The 22,169-nt window shown below is 42.5% G+C and overlaps 1 protein-coding gene across 13 annotated transcripts in view; it reads right to left on the bottom strand.

Moving 5' to 3' along the window:
- CADPS (calcium dependent secretion activator) overlaps positions 1 to 19,979 on the bottom strand; it is a 437,940-nt gene extending 417,961 nt beyond the window's left edge. For 8 of the 13 annotated variants that reach the window (XM_067463444.1, XM_067463445.1, XM_060766448.2 and 5 more), the window contains exon 1: positions 19,157 to 19,979. In XM_067463444.1, the coding sequence (XP_067319545.1) occupies positions 19,157 to 19,573 (417 nt within the window). In that variant the 5' untranslated portion in view covers positions 19,574 to 19,979. The remainder of the gene's footprint in view (positions 1 to 19,156) is intronic. The other 5 variants (XM_060766449.2, XM_060766446.2, XM_060766445.2 and 2 more) reach the window with 1 other exon arrangement.
- Positions 19,980 to 22,169: the final 2,190 nt, after the last annotated feature.

A 22,169-nucleotide genomic window follows, 5' to 3' on the forward strand; every position in this document is an offset into this window, starting at 1 on the left:
CGATTAGAATGACAGTCAGGAATTGACTCCACTCCTCTTGCTGCACACTGATATGCCAAAAAAAAAAGGAAGTTTTTTTGGAGGGGGGGGTTGCTTTCAGGATGTGAAATGATTAATTTCTTTGTTTATACTCCATTTTATGAAATGTCCCTTGATGTTCCTTCTGTCGCTATTAGTGGTTTAAAGACAATGTGGGTCCCACTGAAAGAAGTGTTTGAGGAGGAATTCAAAGGAGAAAAAGATCAGTTGAAAGTGGTGTTTTAAAAGTGTGCTAGTCTACTTGACATTAAAGTACTTGACAGTCTGTGCGATGGGAAACTGAGTTAATGGTTAAGCTAGAAACTGCAATCTTTTGTGATGGGGGTAAGTTCTCCCTCTTCTTTAAAGACCGAATGCCACTAAACTCCACACAAAGGAAACAATTCCACCCACTTCCCTACCCTTGTGGAATGAAGTCCCTAGAATCTTCAACAGCATAAAACAAGCTTGCCCACTCTTCAAATTACAGCCTTTCAAATATTTAAACATGGCTTTCATGTCTCTTCTTAATCTTCTCTTCTGCAGGCTAAACATAGCCATCTCCCTAAGCCACATCTCATAGGCCTTGACTTCCAGACCTTTTATCATTTTAGTCACACTTCTCTGGGACATGTTCCAATTGAAGGCAAGTCAACAACAATTGTGCAACTTTGCCCCTTCCTGGAAAAAAATTCTTGTAGAGATCCTTGCTCACAGGTTCACAGTTCTGTGTTGGACCTGTATAACTTCTTTGCAGATGGAGTATGGCTGAGCTTCAGAGTTTCACCAACTCTGAAATTGCCCTAACAGAGGCTGTGTTGTCTCATTCATTATGTTTTTGGTTTGAGCGCTGCACATTTTTATGTCATTAAATTCATAGGCTTATATAAGCAAGTTCTGAATGACTTCTTGAAAGGGTTCTTAATGTAGGCTTACAACGAGTAGTTACCTCAATCAATTGAGCAAAAAAGGCAAGGTGCCTGGAGGCCATGGTGTGGTTAAGGGGAAGCTGTTCCTGGATATAAGGCAGAGGACATGCTGGATTGCAATCAACTTGTCACAGATTGTGTATTTCTCTACACGGCTCCTCTCATAAAACTAATTAGCATTACATATTCAGTTTACAGGCATTAGCCTATGGGTGTCATACATCCAATTTATACAGGCGATGGTTCATTTTTCTGCATAAAAATAGTATTGTACATTCTCCATTTCCATCCACAAGACTGAGGCAAAAGGCTGCTTCAAACACACTATGCAAAAATGAAAAAAAATCCAAATCAATTGCTTTGCAAATGTTTCCATGATCACCATGAATCAAAGTGGGGAAAAGATAATACACCAATGTTAGGTAGATAAAAGATAACCATTCACAATAGTTTAGCAATTGAAATTACCATTGCAAAAGCCATACTGCTTCAGGGAAAGTGTCTAGACTATGTCGAACATGGCTATAAATAATACTTTGAAAGGCAGATTTCTACTCTTTCATACAAAAAAAAATGAAAAGAAAATCACAATCTGAAAATACCTTTGCATTCCAATAGCTTCTACAGGAGTGTCTCTGGGCTGATCATTCACTTTACATGACGAATTACCTGAGCACAAGATGCAGTTTTAATTGATAAACACCAAACCAGTCTTCATGGATTTTTAAAATTTGTGTTGAAAGGCATTTATATGCATTCCTCAGACTGTAGACAGTGAATGACAACCATTCAAAAATCTGCTCAATTGAAGCTACAGTAAATTTGCAGCAAAATGAAGTGCAGGCATATCTTAACTGGAACAACTAACCCCCTATTAGTACTTTTCAAGTACTCTTGCTGTGTGCCAAGATGTCATTTCATGAAAAGTGAGATGCTGATACTAAACATGGGAACAGATGTTTGCAGTAAATATGAAGACCCCCGCCGCCACCTCCACCATGCTAAATATAAGCAAATGTAATCTTGTGATCCCATGGTTTTTTGGCCCTGAGATCTTGGGTGCACCCATACTGTATAAATGAGGTGTGATACCACTTTAGATGCCATGGTTCAATACTATGGAATTGTGTGAGTTGTAGTTTGGTGAGGCCCCAGCACTATTTGGCAGAGATGGTTAAATGCCTTGTAAAGCTACACCTCCCATGATTCTGTGATTCCATTGCATTGAGCCATGGTAATTGAAGTAGTGTCAGACTGCATTAATTCTGCAGTGTAGATGAACCTTGGAAGGGAAAGAGGTTCTTAAATCAGTAGGAGACTGGGGGGCATAGCTTGGCAAGAACAAAGAAACCCCTGGATATGCAGTGTTCAAATTAATTCCATTCTTTCCATCTCAATCAAGAGAGAACAGTGGGCTATAAATAAATATAATGATAACAATAACAACCTTACATAACCTAGTTTGAGACTAGTCTTACTTCCTTTTCCATTTATCCAAGACCCTTTCCAAACAGCTGAATAAATTCCCACAATATCTGCTTTGAACTGGGATATATGGTAACATGAACTCAGATAACACAGTTCAAAGCAGATATTGTGGGTTATTCTGCATTTATATTCTGGGTTACATGGCTGTGTGGAAGGGCCCCCAATGGGCATGAAATAGCAAAAACAGGAGGAAAAGCATGAAGACTACATGGTAGTTATTAAGAGTAGTTTAAGATGACAGTAACTTTGAGAGAAATCAATTGATCAAATACAAATGTAGTCCAAAATGTGATATAAATTGAATTTACATCAAATGTTTAGATTATGAAATTTAATTTCAAATCTAGAATGGCAACAGTAGAACACAAAACAACACACTCTAAATGGCATGTGTATGTCTCGTCCTTTCCTTTCTTGCTTTTCCTTCTGCATTTTCTTTAGCAGAGTCACTTTTTACAATAGAATACTGGCTTTGGGCTAAAATTGAATCCTGTAACCATATTACAACCTGTTTCTTGCAGAATGGAGCCTACCAGCTTGTGTATTGTATTGGCATAATTAACTTCCTGGTGCCATGGCTTTTCTCTTCCCTCCAGCTATCTGTGTTCTTTCCTTCAAGGTCTGATTTAGTCATCCATTTTGTTCAGATGGCTCCTAGTACATTTTGGGAAGGATGACTCAACTTTTATATGTCAAAAAAATAGGGAATCTCCCTTAATACATCTATAACGCAAAGTCCATTTTAGACTGGGACTGTCCCTTTACAAAATAACCCGTGGGCCATGATGAAAGTCATTGTGAGTTATGACATAACTTTACATAAATTTGTGTTGAGATGGCAAAAAAAGGACTTGGCATCTTAAACCATAGCATTATACAGCATAAAATATCTCAAAATCATTTTGGTTGCAGTGGAATATAGCAGCAAAAGGTTTAAGGGGCTGTCTTAGAATGTAAATGACAAAAATACTGTGGCCTTTAACTCAAAGGAAGCTTTAAATAGAGGGTCAAGCTTCTGGTTTGCTTCCTGTAAGAAACCAGCTTACATGTGTGACAAGTTGGCTAGGATCCTGAGATGATTCATGAAAAGACATCTTCCCATCTTGTCCTTCCTCTTCCAGTCCCTTATATCCTATCCCACATTGTTGAACAGGAGCCCGTAGGCATTAGGGAAGGTTGAATTTAGCTATGGGGAAAACAGAATTTTTCCTCCATAAACTTTTTTGCTGAATTTAATCTCAAGTCTAAAATAGTGGTTCTCAACCTGTGGGTCCCCAGATGTTTTAGCCGTCAGCTCCCAGAAATCCTAACAGCTGGTAAACTGGATGGGATTTCTGGGAGTTGTAGGCCAAAACACCTGGGGACCCCCAGGTTGAATAGCACTAAGCCATTATTTTCTTTCTTCCTTGGATCCCTGACACCTGAAAATCTCAGTGGTAGAATTTATATCTCTAGATTGTCGATCAAAATGTTTAGATGTTGTCTACATTTATCCAAAATTGCCAAGGTGAATGAAGCAAAAGATTTAAATGAATTTATCCCCATCAAAACAGAAGGGCGTATTGGATCTATCTATCTATCTATCTATCTATCTATCTATCTATCTATCTATCTATCTATTTCATACATTTATCTCCCACTCTTCTCCCCACAAAGGGGACTCAGGGTGACCTCACATAGGGATCAATGATGCTAACAACATATATACCATAAGAATTACAATTAAAAAAGTAAAAGCATTTTAAAACATTATACGAATCATCAATAAATTCATTTAACAATAACTTAATGTGCCAGTAAAACCAAAAATCAAGCTGGGAAAATCAAATGTCACAATGTCAAGCCAAGGAATTTCTCTCTCTCTGTCTCTTTCCAATGGTGAGTGTGATAGTCACAGGCAGGACACTTGCTCTGTTTGCCAACTCATCATCATTTCCCATGATTCAATTATGTCAAATAATTAATGCAATAAATAACATTGCAGAATTAATACAGTTTAACATCACTCTAACGGACACAATTCAATCCTATGGAATCATTCAAGTAGTTATTCTGCAAGGTCTTTAGCCTTCCCTGCCAGAGTGCTGATGTCTCACCAAACTATAAATCCCAAGATTCTATAGCATTGAGCCACGGCAGTTAAAGTGGTGTCAAATTGTATTAATTCTACAGTACAGAAACCATCTTGAAGGCACATAACACACACACACACACAATATAAAACTTCCATTTTTATATGAAGATCTGCAATTACCCAAGGTGGGGTGTAGGGCTAGCATGGATTTAATGTATAAAGGATATGCTTTCTTGATGTTTGAAGCAAGATTTGAACATAAACCTCTGATCCATTATAAATGATGCTGGGCCCAAAGAGTAAACAATATAAAAGGAACAGTTCAACTAAAATAAACCAAATGACCACTGGGTTAATGCAGGCCTGTTTCCCCTGCAACAGCCACTAAAAAAAATAGGAAGACATTTGGAATACAAAGAAACAAGCCACCCAAATAATAATTCCCTCTCCAATACAAGGAGATCATCAGCCCAGCTGTTACTATACGGATGAAACAAAACAAGCTTTGAGAGTTTAAATGAATTCATAGCGACAAATGGTCATGAACAATGGCAGCTGATCCCCTGTGGCTTATTCTTTCTTCCAATACACCCTCTCTCCTGACCTTTCAATTCATGTTCTGAATAGGAACTGTACAGCACTACCTTTAGAAAGTACTGTATGCTCATTGGTAAGACTCCCAAATGATAAGCTGGCTGGACCAGATAGACCATCTAGTCCAAAATCTGACCAGCATGCTGGATGATACACTCAGCATTCCTGTCACAGATTAACTTCCACATTTCAAGCCACAAGATTCTTCAATTAGACAGGACAATTTCAAAGCAACAAGCTCAAAGTAACTCCAGAAGTTCTAAGTCACTCTATCAAGTTCAGGGCTGCATTCCAGTGATTCATGAAAACTCCCAAAAGGCAATATGTTTTACTAATGTATTTTAGCCTAAAGCTCTTACCACCAGTAACCAAACGAAACATACATACAAACAAATCTTTATTACTTTTTTCGTGTCAGGAGCGACTTGAGAAGCTGCAAATCACTTCTAGTGTGAGAGAATTGGCTGTCTGCAAGAACGTTGCCCAGGGGATGCCCAGATGTTTTTGATGTTTTACCATCCTTGTGGGAGTCTTCTCTCATGTCCCTGCATGGGGAACGGGAGCTGACAGAGGGAGCTCATCTGCGCTCTCCCTGGATTTGAACCTGTGATCTGTCAATCTTCAGCCCTGCCAGCACAAGGGTTTAACCCATTGTGCCACAGGGGGCTCCTTATTATGGTCATAAACCAGCATAAACTAAAATCTGGAAAGCCACCCAATGATGGTATCATGTTCAAGGGATGTGACCATCTGTAGATGTCCAGAGGGCTGAACTGGTCCAAAGAGCACTAGATTTGGTCATCGGGCCAAAACTTCCTCAACTCTGCACTACAAAGAAGAAATATACACAGGGCCCCTGGATTCCTATTCGTTTTGACTTTGGAATTGTATTTTTTTTGTAAATCTCAAATAATTTATCCAAGTAGATATCTAGTAACAGTACACATTCTGTCCTCCCTAGTTGCTTTTCTTTTGAGTCTTGTCCGTTTTTTTAAGATCTTGTTTTTGTATAAAATCCTGGTTTGATTATTTGTCAATGAGATATATAATTGGTTTCAAGTGCTATGCTGATGACAGTGACAGCAGATCTGTCATGATGATTAAGTTCTTTGGTTCTGGTTCATTGCAACAGACAACAACTCTCTTGCTTGTTACTGTATTTTCTCTTTGGGTAGATCTACACTGTAAAATTAATGCAGTTTGACACTATTTTAATTGCAATGGCCCATTGCTATGGAATCATTGTTATTGTAGTTAGATGTTCTTTAGCTTTCTCTTGCAAAAAGTGTTGGTGCCTCACTAAACTACAACTCTCAACAATGGGCTAAAACAACAATTTCTATAGAGAAAGTGAGAAAAGGAATAGAGAAAGAAAAGGGGAAAGGGGGAAAGAGGAAAAAGAAATCAAAAGAAAAAGCAGACTTCTTGCTTTTTTACTAGTGAAGTAAATTTCAAGTATAGAAATCTACCACTACTTTTACATACTTTATACACCCTTCAATTATTTCCCTTCAATTATAAACTCTTGTGTCAGCAGGACCACTGACTGAAAGGTTGGCAGTTAGAATCCGAGGAATGGGGTGAGCTCCTATCTGTCAGCTCCAGCTTCCCATGTTTGGACATGAGAGAAGCCTCCCACAGGATGGTAAAATATCCTGGCGTCCCCTGGGCAATGTCCTTGCAGACGGCCAATTCTCTCACACTAGAAACAACTTGCAGTTTCTCAAGTTGTTTCTCAAGTTGCTCCACAACATATATTTTATTTCCTCTCTCTCTCAAAATATAAGAAATGACTTCTAGTTTTCTATAAAATTGTCTGCTGTCTTTTAGTTTACAACATGGTTAGTTTATCTGTTTCTGCATTTCTAATATTTTGCATTTAACTATTAATTGGGGAGCTCCATACTCTTCCACAATTCTGCATAGAGTACTCTAACTACTGTGACCATATATAACAAAATCCTTCCTTCTTGTTTTTTCTTTACTTGACATTTTAGCAATCATAATAGAAAAACTTCTGACATAAATGGTAGTTCAGATGTAAGTACCCTTCATGAATTTGTTTCCATTTTTCTTGCTATGTTCCTTCTTTTACACTTCCAGCATTTATTATTACAACCTTTATACATTTCTGTTAACTTTACTGATGTCAGATGGCACCTAAATATCATTTTATAAACATTCTTTTTCAAATCACTGCAAAGTCATTATACACTTGAGGCTGAGTTGCCATTCCACTCCGTTTCTAAATGCTCACAGAAACAAAAGCAAGCCCATTAAAAGAAATTGCTTCCCTTCTGTGTTTTCCTTTAAGTACAAATAATGAAGGTGAACAAGTTAGACTAGGTTATACTCTTAAGAAATTTCTACAATTTTCAATCTCATATATTTGATATCAACATTTATCCGAAGTAAATATAATTATGCAGTCAAGCTACCAGCATTTTATGCTTTATTCACATAGCTTCTTTGAGCCCACTGTTAGAAAAACAGTGGATCATATCTAATCAAACTTGGGCATGTGCAAGGTTTACTAATGTCATTGTCCACTGCTCTTTTCTCACCACTCTATTTCCAAAAAAGGTCCATTTCATGCTTTTGGAAATAGAGTAATGGGGTAGATATTTCAAATGTCTCTTTCAAAATGTGATCTTTGAGGGTTTTTATTTATCATGTCTGAAGCGACTTGAGAAACCACAAGTCATTTCTGGTGTGAGAGAATTGGTCGTCCACAGATACGTTGCCCGGGGGATGCCCAGAAATATTACCATCCTGTGGGAGGTTTCTCTCCCCAGTTGGGAAGTTGGAGCTGGCAGAAGGGAGCTCAACCTGTCTAATGGATTCAAACCACCGACCTTCAGGTCAGCCATTCAGCCGCATTAAGGGTTTAACTCATTGTACCACCACGACTAGTCAACAGCATTACTCCCTGCTTATGAATTTGATTTAATCCCAGTGCTGAATCCAGGACTAGTTAAAGTTTTCATTTATTTACCAAGATAGTTTTTGGATCAGCCTTTTCCAAATTCATGTTTTACAGATGTATTGGAATATAACGATCTTGAGAAGTCATGTTGAGCAATGAAATGGAAATTATAGTCCTGTGATTTTGAAAGATTTCTAATTTACTCTATTGTCCGTCAACTCCCGACATTATTGGACATTTTAGCTTTTGTATTATATGATATATTTCATAATGTTAGTTAGATTTATTCATCTGTATGCATTTATTCTGTTTTAAAACTTGTGTGCCAGCTGCAACCATACCTTGTGAAGTCTGGCCATTAATTAGGTCCCCCCTCTACACTCTAACCATTTCCCCTGCCCTTTGCTACCTCATTGTACTAGCCCTGTTCCATCCCTATAACAGCTATTCAGCAGGCCCTGGAAATGAATAGCATCATGCACTACCTTGGCCATGAGTTAGGGCCATGTTTTGCATATGATCCACTTCCCCAACCTTATGTGTTTCCATAGTTTTAGGCCTCTCACAGCTGTGCAGCAGGCCTTGGAAATAATAGCTCCAGGTCCCACTCTGGCCATGCTTGCACTTTACCCACTCCCTGGGCCTTAGTCTACTTTGTTATACTAGCCCAGCCCTCTCATAGTCATCAAGGCCTGCTTGGGAATTCTGGCCACTGGAAGCTGATGGAAATTAGTACTGAACTGGCTTTTAATTTTAAATATGTACGACTGTTATATAGTATAATGTCTATGTTTTATAATTATTATTTTGTAATGTTTTTGTGTCAGTAATTGCAATGCTTTACCTATGCTGGAAACCGCACTGAGTTCCCTCATGGAGATAGAGTGGTTTATAAATAAAAGCTGATTATTATTGTTGTTGTTGCTGTTGTTGTAAAACATGTTGAGATACTTTGTTTATAGAATGGTCAAGAATTTTAGCCAACAAAAGAAAATTTTAGAAGGCACTTGGGAGAAGCTGATTTCAGAAATCTAGTTTTTAAAACACAAACAACCCATTGCTGTAGATCAGAGCTGGACAAATGTGTTAAAATCCTTTCTGTTCCTTTTGCAGATACAATGTAGTTTCAGTGGTGGAAGAATGAAAACCATGTGTCAGTAAAATAAGCCCACCCACCCAAAAAAGTGGCTTAAAATGCTGAATGGGTTCCAAAGGAATCAGGCACTTATGAGTCACTGTATTGTAGGAAATGATTAATTGATTTTTAAAGCTCAATCTGCCCTGGAGATGCATGTACTCTCTTCACAACTACTATTGTAATACATGGAGAAATACAATTGTCCAGACCTGGATGGATCAAAAAACACAAGCCACTCTAACAGATAACACATACCTCTAACAATACATAGCATAACATTCAGACATTGCCTGAGAGACACAAGGGAAGCCTCTTTGATAAAAACAGGATAAAAGAACCTGGTTTGTTTAAGCTAATGTGTGTGCATATAAATGACTATATATACACATATAAACCCACACCTGTTATTAGAGTTGTAATGCTTGTGTACTTGCTTGCTGTGTTGCCCATGTGATAACTCTTCACAATTTCAAGGCACTTGTAGTCTTTTCTTTAATGGTTCGTTATCGTGAAAATAGATCTGGATCGGACAGTCCTTCAAACAGAGGACGCTTTCAAACAGAGGATCATCCTCTGTGAAACAAAAAGCATTACTACCCTAATAACAGGCAAAAGAAACACAATTAACTTGTTAATCTGCTGGCAATAAAAACTGCCAGTCATGAAACAGACTGCTGTATATATATCACCATCATCATTTCGCTGAGTCTACTTGCAATGGTCTTGGGTATGCCTGAGGCTGAAGTATTGGAGGAAGCAATCTTTATGATTAAGCCAAAGGATATTTTTCTGAAGGAATATCAAGAGCTAGAATCATTTCACAGCATCTCAATGGAAGTGCTAATTTAAGGATATGCATTAGAATGTGTGCTTTAGTTATGACCAGGGACCCATCTACACAGCCCTATATCCCAGAATAAGAAAATCCCACAATATCTGCTTTGAACTGGGTTATCTGAAGGTGCATCTAGACAGTCACTTTATTGCGGAAATTTCTGCAATAAAAAGGGGGCTGTCCAGATGATGTCCTGAACAAACCTGAATTAATCCACCACAAACAAGGAAAACCCTGGTTGTGGCTAATTAATTTGATAGTGGGTTTATTCCGCACCTTCTTGGAAGGCGCAGGATAAACACACTACTTCCGGTGTCTGAACTGAAGTCCAGGCAATATTTCCATTAACTCAGAAAATTGTGGGAATACCAACTCCCTCCTCAAAAGCCCCCCAAAACAAAGTAAATAAACAAAATAACTCATCTGGCCTCCATAAGACGGCTGCCAGAGTTCTCCTGGGACATATAAATGATGTGCCAGGAGGAAAGGGGGGAAGAGAAAATTCACTTCTGCCCACCCCTTCTCCTGGCATGTCATTTGTACATGCCAGGAGAACTCCAGCAGCCATCTCATGGAGGTGGGTGAGTTCTTTTGTTGTTGTTTTTTTTACTCTGTTTTGGGGGGGGCTTCTGGGGAGAGGGTTACAGTGCCCCAGTTTTCTCCCAGGCAGTCCTGGAAGAACATCTGGACACCCACCCCAGAAAGTGCAAACTTTCTGGGGTGTGTGTGGATAGCCCCCCAGGAACATCCATGTTTTTTAAACGCAGATGTTCCTGGGATAATGGCCTGTCTGGAAACGCCCTGAGTCCACACTGCCATATATTCCAGTTCAAAGCAGATAATGTGGGATTTTCTGCCTTGATATTCTGGGATATAGGGTTGTGTGGAATGGCCCCAGGGAATCATAAAATTGTTCTGTTTTCCAAAACACCATTCTGGAATATAAATTGATGACTCCCTCCCATGAAGCCTTCTCATATGACTGACAGAAGCTTTCTGAATGCAGCAAAGATGGAACCTTGAGTTTGTTCAATCTACCCCTTTCTTTTTACTTTATTTTAGCTTCTTAATTTATGGGACAAACCCCCCCCCCCCCACTTTTCTTACTGCTATCATTTCTGTTTTTAAAGGAGATAAAAGTCCTTGCTTATCCACTGCATCTCACCTCCAAAATCTATCAATAGATTTTGTTTGTCCTTGATTTATTATATAGCAATCAATAACATTTTGTGGGGTTATTTTTAGTCACAAGGTGGCCCTATTTTTCCCCCTGCCAATTCTGTCACATTTGTAGCATTAAAAACATGATTCTTTTTCACTCAAGGGTTAGCTTTTAAGCCAGTTTACTATCATTGACTTCCAGGGGATTAAATTAGCTTAAATCAAGTACTTTGCCTTAACCGAGTGGTAAACTCATGTTCTGCTCTTTTTCTCTTTATGTTTTTACATGTACACAGGAGGTGGTGACAGACAGGAAGCACATTTCTGTGGCAGAAAGCATGATTCACCCAGTAAGATCCCATGTTTGGTCTCCAAAATCTCCAGCTAAAAGGATCCTAAATACTCAACACAGATACTCAAGACTCAGGAGCCTGGAAAACCACCATTAGCCAGATCGAATTGCCCTGAACAAGATCAAGAGAGGTCAATCATTCAAATTCATCCATAACCCCAAAAAGTCCCCTAAAACTCATGGTTATTGGATGCCTTCAACTTGACTCAAGATGGTTATATCATAGTGTTCTACTGGCAATATTTATCCAGAAGGGTTTTGCCATTATGATTATTATAATTATTATTACTACTATATTATTTTTATATACTTTATTTATATTCTGTCTTTCTCTCCATAAGAACTCAAGGCAGCTAAAATGAAATGACACAATACAATATAATTTAAAAACAAAGCAAATACATATACATATTAATATAAAAAAATTAAACAATGAAATATTTGTGACATGAGTATAAAAGTTAAGACACTATAAACATTATATTTAAAAACTACATGTGTCTTTATCTTTCAGGATGGAGGAGTGTGACAGAGTTAAGGTCATGTACCAAGGTTTCATGGTTGAGCAAGTACTCAGATACTGGTCTTCAGCAATCAGAGGCCCCTTCCACACAGCTGTATAAAATCCAAATTGAACTGGATTATATGGCAGTTTGGACTCAGATAACCCAGTTCAAAGCAGATATTGTGGATTATCTTCATTTATATTCTGGGTTATATGGCTGTGTGGAAGGGCCCCTAGTCCAATACTCAGATCCCTACACTGCACTGGCTTGCACAGTAAGACTTAGGGCCCTTCCACATAGGGCCCTTCCACACTGCCCTATATCCCAGAATATCAAGGCAGGAAATTCCACAATATATACTTTGAACTGGGTTATCTGAGTCCGTACTGCCATATAATCCAGTTCAATGTGGATTTTATGCAGCTATATAGAAGGGGCACTCAGATAATGTGGGATTTATTGCCTTGACAATCTGGGATATAGGGCTGTGTGGAGGCTCCCACAGCCATATAACTCAGAATATCAAGGCAGATAATCCACAATATCTGCTTTGAACAGAATGATCTGAGTCCACAATGCCATATAATCCAGTTCAGTGTGGATTTTATACAGCTATGTATATAGAAGTGGCTTTATTTTTAAGTAAGCATGTTTAGTGCTTGGATACTTTAAAGGATCTAGTTTTGAGAGATCTTCAATTAAAAACTGTCCAATTCAGTAAGAGATTGCATTGTCTGCAGTTGCTAAACACTGTCTTTGCCCCCAATTTATTCTGGTCAGTGTTAACTCTAATTTCAACATAACCCAATCGATTGATACTGAACAAGTTATCCACTCCCCTGATTTGTCCACACTACAGCACAGAAAGTACTTATACTTTGCCACTTCTCATAACAACTTGGTATGGCAGCCAATGTTTTATAGATGGCAAGCCAAAGTAACTGGCAACTCAAAGGCAACCAATGAATTATGTCTGGACAGACATCTGAATCGACACAAGCTCAATATCTCAAAATCATAGTATGCCTTTTGTCCACATTACCTTTGCAGAATCTATTCATCATTTAATTTCTTCTATTTCCTTTCTTGTATAACATGAAGGATTTACAAGACATTCATTACAATGTGTGTACGAGGGGATGGGAATGGAAAAGGGCAAAACTGTCAGCAAGTTGTAATGTGATCCAAGCTCCTCCAGTTATAATGCACAAATATCACCGGCATGGCTATCAACATATCCCTCCCAGTTAATGAATGTATATAAATGTTTGACCTTCCATCATCACCTGACTATCCAGCCAAACCTTTCTGTGAACTGCGTTGATCTGATATTCTTTGCTACTTCCTTATGCTCAAATGGGCTAATAATAGCTCCATGGCAGGAGAGAACTGAATGAGGGTCATTCCTATCAATGTGTCCTACAATCTTTCAGGTTTAGAAAGGTCGTTGGCAGAAGTGGAGCCATTTGATGTATTTTAAGCTTCAATTTTTGCCAAATAGAAGGAAAGGGGAAAAGCAAAGTTTTCAAAAATCTATTGTGTGAGAGTTTCACTCGGGTAGGTAAAGGGTAACATAGACAGAGAGGCATTCAAGTAACCTGATTCCTTAACAAAACATGCAGACCAAAACTAATTTGCTGTGATTATCAAGGTGACAGAGGACTATGTACTTACAACAGGAAGTGTTAATAGCATTTATTTTCATTGGCAGCCAAATTATATCACCTGTTTCAGCATCCACCTGAATCTCAATCTCCCTCCTTATTCTTATTTTCCCTGTTATGGCTGAAAAGTAACATTTCCTCCTAAAATCATATGTAAGTGTTCAATCAGAAACATATTTCCTGTGCTAATAATTAGAACTCCTATGGAGTTCTCATTATTTCCCTTTGTTTAAAGATCCTGTTAGATTCTCATCCCACATATTACTTATTTATGAACAACCCAGTTAGTGATTCCAGAGAGCATGGACTTGCAGTTTCCTGATCTTTATTTATATAACAAAGATTATGACAGTAGGCAGAATCATTTGCTACATTTCCTTAAATGAAATGTTCTGTTGTTAACCTCTTACTTGAAAATGAAGTAGGGTTATAGCAAAGGAAGCTATTGCTCCTCAATAGGAATTTCCATATTTTGATTCACTCCTCCATTGCTAGAATTGAATCAACATTAAATTTCATCTGACCAAGTTAAAATCCAGTGTAAGCATCCTAAGACTGGGTCTACACTGCTCTATATCCCAGGATTTAATCCCAGATGATCTTCTTATCCCAGAGTATCTGGTAGTATAGACTCATATAATCCAAAGATGATAATCTGGGATCAGATCCTGAGATATTGGGCAGTGTAGATCCAGCCTAAGAAAAAGAATAGGCAAACTTACTAAGGAATGTGATCCAGAAAAAAAGGATCTAGATTGAACTGTAAAATGTACCACTGTGTGCCAGAAGGACACTTTAGCATGCACCCTAGAAGTCACAGATCTGTGAGAGGTTTGTCACTGAGATGCAGACTGCATCTTTAGCCTACAAACATCTACATGCTTCCAAAACATCCCATTCAACTCTGTGAGACTTACTTGCAAGTAACCATGTTCAGTGCTCAGAAATTTCGATGGACCTTGGATCTAAGATATAAGGAGTTTTTAAAAATCTGTACTTTTTCAGAGACTCACTGGTTGACCTTGGGAACATCACTTATGATATCTATGCCCCAGTTTTCTCTCTCTCTCTCTCTCTCTCTCTCTATCTATCTTGTATACTAATGATCAGCCTCATATATTGGCTTGCCGCGACAAAACCAGAGATAATTTACATCAAATTGTGTGTGTGTGTGTGTGTGTGTGTTCCTTTCCAAGCTATGTGATGACAACAGAGTACTAAGCACATGATTCATAAAGACTTTTAAAATCATCTTTCAGGACTTAAAAAAATAAAGCCTATGTAGTAGCTTTTAGGGATGGCTGGGCATTGTTTACATGCAATGTACAAATCCAATCATTTAGCATTACAAGCTTACAGGAACATAAAAAACTGGATTCTACAGGAACTAGAGCTCCTGGTCAACAAATTATGAGGAATTCACTGAACGAGGCGGTGGGGAGGAGAAGGCAAGAAAAAGAAAGTGAACTGAACTTAGCGTGAAGCATGTTAAGCTGTTGTCAGACATCAAATGCTGCACTGGGAAGGCGCCTTATGGCTGGGGCTGCTCCAGCAGGGACACAGAAGCTTGCATGCCATAATTGGTTCTCGCAGTAGTGCCAACACGGCAGGCAACTGGGCCAGCATAACCTTTACTCAGATCTCCTGGAGAGTGAGCAAGAGATGGCTTGGCTGCTTCTTCACCCCAGTAGTGCAGGAGCCTCAGCCTCCAATCCCACCCCGATCCCTTGGAAGAATAAAGGAATATGTAGAAGGAGGAGGTGACATTGAAGGAGATTCAAGAGTCTTTCAGTACCCCCTCTCTCTGTTTGGACTCTTTGTGGCAGTTAGGTTTATTGGGTTGGGGGGGGGGTAGGCCCCCATGGCAATAGCTGCAGTTACATAAGGTACAGTGGTGTGTTGTGTGTGAGAGTGGGGAGAGAAGCAGCTAAGGGAAGGTTGGGATAATTTGACTAAAGACTTCTGTCTCTTGCCAACTTGATCCCAATCCAGGTTCTAGCACACCAAGGGCAGATGAACTAAGACTGCATTCTCCCTTCCTAGCCTTTGAAATTCCTGCTTTATTCCCTCAAATCCTCTCTATTGCCACTGACACCTTCTCCTTTAGCCTATGGTAGTCTTCTCTGTCTCTCTGGTGCTTCTCCTCCCCTCATGTCCTTCCTCTCAGCTCCTGCTGCATTCAGCCACTGCAGGGGACTCCTTTCTCCAGCCAGCCAGTTTCCCACTGTCAGGCTTGGCCCAAGGAGCACTGGGTTGAAAAGCTGCTTTGACTCTGCAACAAGGCAGACCCCACTCTTGGGCTGGTGAGGTAGCTGCTTCAGCCAACCAATATTTTCCTTAGAGCAACAAAAATGGGTGATACTAAATTAATAATCCTTTTTAACCTTACAGGGAGAGGCATGTATGGAATTTATATATGCATTTATTTCCCCCTGAATCCCCAAAAAGCTGGCTAAACATTCATTCTAGATTGTAGAATGAATGCAGTGTGACATCACTTTAACTACCATGGGTGACTGCTATGGAATCCTGGAAGTTGTAGTTTCAGAAGCTCTTTTGACTTCTCTGCCAGTGAGTGCTGGTGCCTCCCTCAATTACAAAGAATCCCATACTCATATTAAGCCATTGTAATTAAATGATGTCCAACTGCATTCATTCAAGAGTGGAGTTGCACTCCTGGAGACTCCGTCATGTTGTCTTGACGGAGTGAGAGAGGTCCATTGGCCTCACACTACTAAATAACTTGGGCCAGGTCCTCTGTTTCCCTCTCAGACAGGTTCATTCTCCTTGAAGCTTACAGAGACAATGACCAAGAGCCAAAAGAGGAATAACCCCAGACACTGTTCACAGAGGATGGGATAGAGCAGTTGATCATGGTGCAGAGATCTCTCTCTAGATCTCTGCAAACTCTTGGTCCACAAAGAGTTAGTGGATAGTTTGCCTCTGTGTCTGTGTGGTGGTGGTACTTTCTCTTTTTTACAGCTCTTCCATAGGAAAATTTGCCCTGCAGTATCAAGTGTGCCTTGAGATCTCAATCTCTTCCCTTTCCTTTTTATAATATTCCTTTTTTGTTTTGGGATGGGGGTTTCTGTGACTACTAGTTGCCCCGGAGCTCTTTCATGACCTTCCTGGATTATATGAGTCTTCACTGCCAGATAATCTGGGATAAACAGAAAATCTAGCATCAGATCCTGGGATATAGGGCCTGCCTGGAAGGGCCTTCACTCTCTCCTTTCCAAATCATTGATGTTTCTATAAAATGTGTCCATAGATCTCAACCCCTCTCTCTTCTTTCTCCATCTCTCTTTCTTGATGTGTGCTGGGGCTTTCTGTGGCCACTAGTAGCCCCAGAGCTTTTTCATGAGTCCTCCTGCTTACTGCAAGGAAAGTTTGTGCTGCAGTCTCCAAGTGTACCTGGAAGCCTCAACCTCTCTCCTTCGCTCTTCCATCTTTCTTGCAGTATGCTAGGGCATCCTGTGGTAGCCTCAGAGCTCTTTCATGGTCCTCCAGCCAACCTCAGAGAAAGTTTATGTTGCAATATGAAGTTTGCCTGAAAGTATGAACATCTCTCTCTTGCACTCTCACCTTTCCTCATCCTTGATGTTTCTCTCAAGAGTGCCTGAAGGTCTCAACCTCTCTTCTTACCTCCCTCATCTCCTTGATATTCTTTTTTTACCATGTGAGCGGGATGTCTGTGGCTACTAATAGATTCAGAGCTGTTCTATGGCCAACCTCAGGGAAAGTTTGTGCTGCGGTATAAAGTGTGCTTAAAGGTCTCATCCTTGATGCTTCTATTCAGTGTACCTGAAGATGGTATACTCTCTCTCTCTCTCTCTCATTCATTTTCTCATGCTTGATTTTTCCCTCAAGTGTGCCTGAAGGTCTCAGCCTCTCCCCTTTCCTACCCCATCTCCTTGATTTTCCTTTCTTACTATGTGAGGGGGCTTTCTGTGGCTACTAGTAGCTTCAGAGTACTTCTAGTAGCCTCCTGTGGTGCAATGGATTAAACCTTTGTGCCAGTAGGATAGATTAATCTGGGGAGAGTGGACTGAGCTCCCTCTGTCAGCTCCAGCTCCCCATACAGTGACATGAGAGAACCACTCACAAGGATTATAAAACATCAAACATCTGGGCATCCCTTGGGCAACACCCTTGCAGACAATCAACTCTCTCACATCAGAAGCAACTTGCAGTTTCTCAAATCGCACCTGACATGAAAAAAAAATTCCTCATGCTTGATGTTTCCCTTGATGTTTCCCAAAAGTGTGTGTCTGAAGATCTCAACCTCTGTCCTTACCTCCCCCATCTCCTTGACATTCTTTTCTTAATATGTGAGGGGGCTTTTGATAGCTACTAGTAGATTCAGAGCTCTTCTATGGTCAACCTCTGGGAAAGTTTGTGCTGCGGTATGAAGTGTGCCTTCCTTGATGCTTCTATCCAATATGCCTGAAGGTGTCTCAACCTATACTGAGAATGCCTGAAGATGGTATCCTGCCTCTCTCATTCATTTCCTCAGGTTTGAAGTATGGTTGAAGGTCCCAACCTATCTCTCCTTTCTTCCTCCATCTCCCTGATGTTCTGCTGGGGTTTTTTTGTGGCTACTAGTAGCTTTAGAACTCTTCTATGGCCAACCTCAGCAAAAGTTTGTACTGTGATATGAAGTGTACCTTAAGGTCTCATCCTTGATGTTTCTATCCAATATGACTGAAGGTGTCTCAGGTACCTGAAGATGGTATGTTCTCTCTCTCTCTTACTATCTCTCTCATTCATTTCCTCATTTTTGATGTTTTCCTCAACCCATCTCTCATTTCCTTTCCAATCTCCTTGATATTCCTTTCTTACTATGTGAGGATGCTTTCTGCAGCTACTAGTAGCGTCAGGGCTTGTCTATGGCTAAACTCTGGGAAAGTTTCAGCTGCAGTATGAAGTGTGCCTTCAGGTCTCGTCCTGGATGCTTCTATCCAATGTTCCTGAAGGTGTCTCAACCTAAATTGAGCATGCCTGAAGATGGTATCCCCCCCCCTCTCATATTTCCTCATGCTTGATGTTTCTCTCAAGTGTACTTGAAGGTCCCAACCTATCTCTCCTTTCCTTCCCCATCTCCTTTCTTACTGTGTGAGGATGCTTTTCTGCAGCTACGAGTAGCATCAGAGCTTGTCTATGGCCAATCTCTGGGAAAGTTTGAGCTGCAGTATGAAGTGTGCCTTCAGGTCTCATCCTTGATGCTTCTATCTGATGTGCCTGAAGGTGTCTCAAGTGCCTGAAGATGGTATCCTCTCTCTCTGATTCATTTCCTCCTGCTTGACGTTTCCCTCAAGCGTGCTTGAGGGTCCCAACCTATCTCTCCTTTCCTCCTCCATGTCCTGGTTTGTGTGTGCATATCCCCCTCCTCCTCCTCCTGGGCTCCTTTCCCCTCCATTGCCTCCCGAAGACCTCCCCGAAGGACTCCCCGGGCGTTTGGCCTGCCTGACCTTCTGCTGCCGGCGGGCCATGTCGGTGGGCTGCTTGGCGTTGAAGGGGTAGGCGATGCAGCGCATGACGAAGACGTAGAGCTGCAGCTTCTTCTTCCTCTCCTCCTCCTCCTTCTGCAGCCGCTCCAGCTCCTCTTTCTCCTTCTCGCTCACCACCGAGGGGCTGGGGCTGGAGGGTCGGGCGCCGCTGCCGCTCCGGCTGCTGGGCTGGAGACCCCCGCTGCTGCCCCCACTGCTGCCCCCGCCGCCCCCTCCCCCGCCGCCGCCGCCGCCGCCGCTCCCGCCGCCGCCCGAGCTCTCGCTGGTGCGGCTCGGGGACAGGCGGGCTCCCGAGGCGGCAGGCGCCAGGGCTTCCTTCCCGCTCTCTTCCTCCACGATCTCATCAGACTCCTCTTCGCTGGACGACGGGTCCAACATTGTGGCAGCGGCGAAGGCAGCGAGAAGGAAGCTTCACCTTCTCCACGGAGGCTCTTCTCCTTTCCTTTGCCTGGCCTAGAAGCCACCTCTCCGCCCAACTTCGAGCCCAAGGAGGATCCGAGCCGAGCCGAGCGGCCTGCCTTTTACTCTGGCCACGAAAAAGCCCTCCAAAAAAGAGAGAAGAGGCCAAGCAAGGGTGGCAAGGCTGCTCTTCAGGCCCCGCTCTGGTCCTTCCAGCAATTCAAGGGGAGGCGCAGAGCCCGCTGTCCAAGTGGAGGTGCTGAGGCTGCTGCTGTCCAAGGTGCTGAAAGGGAGCTGCCAACTGCAGAGGCATCGAGAGAGAGACAGAGCGATTGCGCCCAGGCGCAGCGGCCAAAGCCCTAGCACTGCCCGCCCCCTTCTGCCTGCGCATGCCCAGTGCCGTCCTCCTCTCCCTCCCTCCCTCCACGCACAGGTCTGTTTGGGAAAGTGACGCCGCTGCCCTGAACCTGCGCGGGCTTTGGCGCCGCCTCGCTTCCTCATTGGATGCCGCCCCAGGCTCCCCTCCCCGCCTTCTCCCCCATTGACAGCTTGGCTCCCTCGCTTTCCTACCCTTTCCTCGAAGGTTACAGGAAGGCGGAGCGAAGGGGTCGGGGAAGAGGAAGGGTACACTCAGAGGCGGGTCTCACAGCACTTGGCAGCTACTCCCAAACGCGAGTCCTCCACGTTTAGGTGTACTTCAACTCCCAGAGGCCTCATCTGCCTCGGCCAAGGAGAAGTGATTCTGGGAGATGGAGTCGGAAACACCTGGAAGGCCAGATTTTGGGAACCACTGCACTACAGTCTAGATCAGGCATGGGTCAGCTTGAGCCCTCCAGGTGGAAGGGGCCGGAGGCTGATAGGAATGGTGGGAGTTGAAGTCCAAAACACCTGGAGGGCCTTAAGCTGCTGAGGGGGAAAAGGAAGGGGCCCCAAGCTGTTAGGAATGGTGGGAGTTGAAGTCCAAAACTCCTGGAGAGCCTGAAGTGGCTGAAGGGGAAAAGGAAGGGGCCACAGGCTGTTAGGAATGGTGGGAGTTGAAGTCCAAAACACCTGGAAAGCCTGAAGTGGTTGAAAGGGGAGAGGAAGGTGCCCCAGGCTGTTAGAAATGGGGGGAGTTGAAGTCCAAAACACCTGGAGGGCCTTAAGCTGCTGAGGGGGAAAAAGGTAGGGATCCGAGGCTATTAGGAATGGTGGGAGTTGAAGTCCAAAACTCCTGGAGAGCCTAAAGTGGCTGAAGGGGAAAAGGAAGGGGCCCCAGGCTGTTAGGAATGGTGGGAGTTGAAGTCCAAAACTCCTGGAGAGGCTTAAGTGGCTGAAGGGGAAAAGGAAGGGGCCCGAGGCTGTTAGGAATGGTGGGAGTTGAAGTCCAAAACTCCTGGAGAGCCTGAAGTGGCTGAAGGGGAAAAGGAAGGGGCCCCAGGCTGTTAGGAATGGTGGGAGTTGAAGTCCAAAACTCATGGAGAGCCTGAAGTGGCTGAAGGGGAAAAGGAAGGGGCCCCAGGCTGTTAGGAATGGTGGGAGTTGAAGTCCAAAACTCCTGGAGAGCCTGAAGTGGCTGAAGGGGAAAAGGAAGGGGCCCCAGGCTGTTAGGAATGGTGGGAGTTGAAGTCCAAAACACCTGGAGAGCCTGAAGTGGCTGAAGGTGAAAAGGAAGGGGCCTGAGGCTGTTAGGAATGGTGGGAGTTGAAGTCCAAAACTCCTGGAGAGGCTTAAGTGGCTGAAGGGGAAAAGGAAGGGGCCCGAGGCTGTTAGGAATGGTGGGAGTTGAAGTCCAAAACTCATGGAGAGCCTGAAGTGGCTGAAGGAGAAAAGGAAGGGGCCTGAGGCTGTTAGGAATAGTGGGAGTTGAAGTCCAAAACTCCTGGAGAGGCTTAAGTGGCTGAAGGGGAAAAGGAAGGGGCCCGAGGCTGTTAGGAATGGTGGGAGTTGAAGTCCAAAACTCCTGGAGAGGCTTAAGTGGCAGAAGGGGAAAAGGAAGGGGCCTGAGGCTGTTAGGAATGGTGGGAGTTGAAGTCCAAAGCTCATGGAGAGCCTGAAGTGGCTGAAGGTGAAAAGGAAGGGGCCTGGGGCTGTTAGGAATGGTGGGAGTTGAAGTCCAAAACTCCTGGAGAGCCTGAAGTGGCTGAGGGGGATAGGGAGGGGCCCAAGGTTGTTAGGAATGGTGGGAGTTGAAATCCAAAACACCTGGAGGACATTAAGGGACTGAAGGGAAAAAGGTATTCCTGATAATTAGGAATGGTGGGAGTTGAAGTCCAAAACACCTGGAGGGCCTAAAGCAGCTGAAGAGGGAAAAGGGAGGGGCCTGATGCGGTTAGGAATGGTGGGAGTTGAAGTCCAAAACTCCTGGAGAGCCTGAAGTGGCTGAAGGGGAAAAGGAAGGGGCCCCAGGCTGTTAGGAATGGTGGGAGTTGAAATCCAAAACTCCTGGAGAGCCTGAAGAGGCTGAGGGGGGAAAGGAAGGGGCCCCAGGCTGTTAGGAATGGTGGGAGTTGAAGTCCAAAACTCCTGGAGAGCCTGAAGTGGCTGAGGGGGGAAAGGAAGGGGCCCCAGGCTGTTAGGAATGGTGGGAGTTGAA

This window comes from Anolis sagrei, chromosome 2 (genome assembly GCF_037176765.1).
Source record: "Anolis sagrei isolate rAnoSag1 chromosome 2, rAnoSag1.mat, whole genome shotgun sequence".
NCBI classification, from domain to species: Eukaryota; Metazoa; Chordata; class Lepidosauria; order Squamata; family Dactyloidae; genus Anolis; species Anolis sagrei.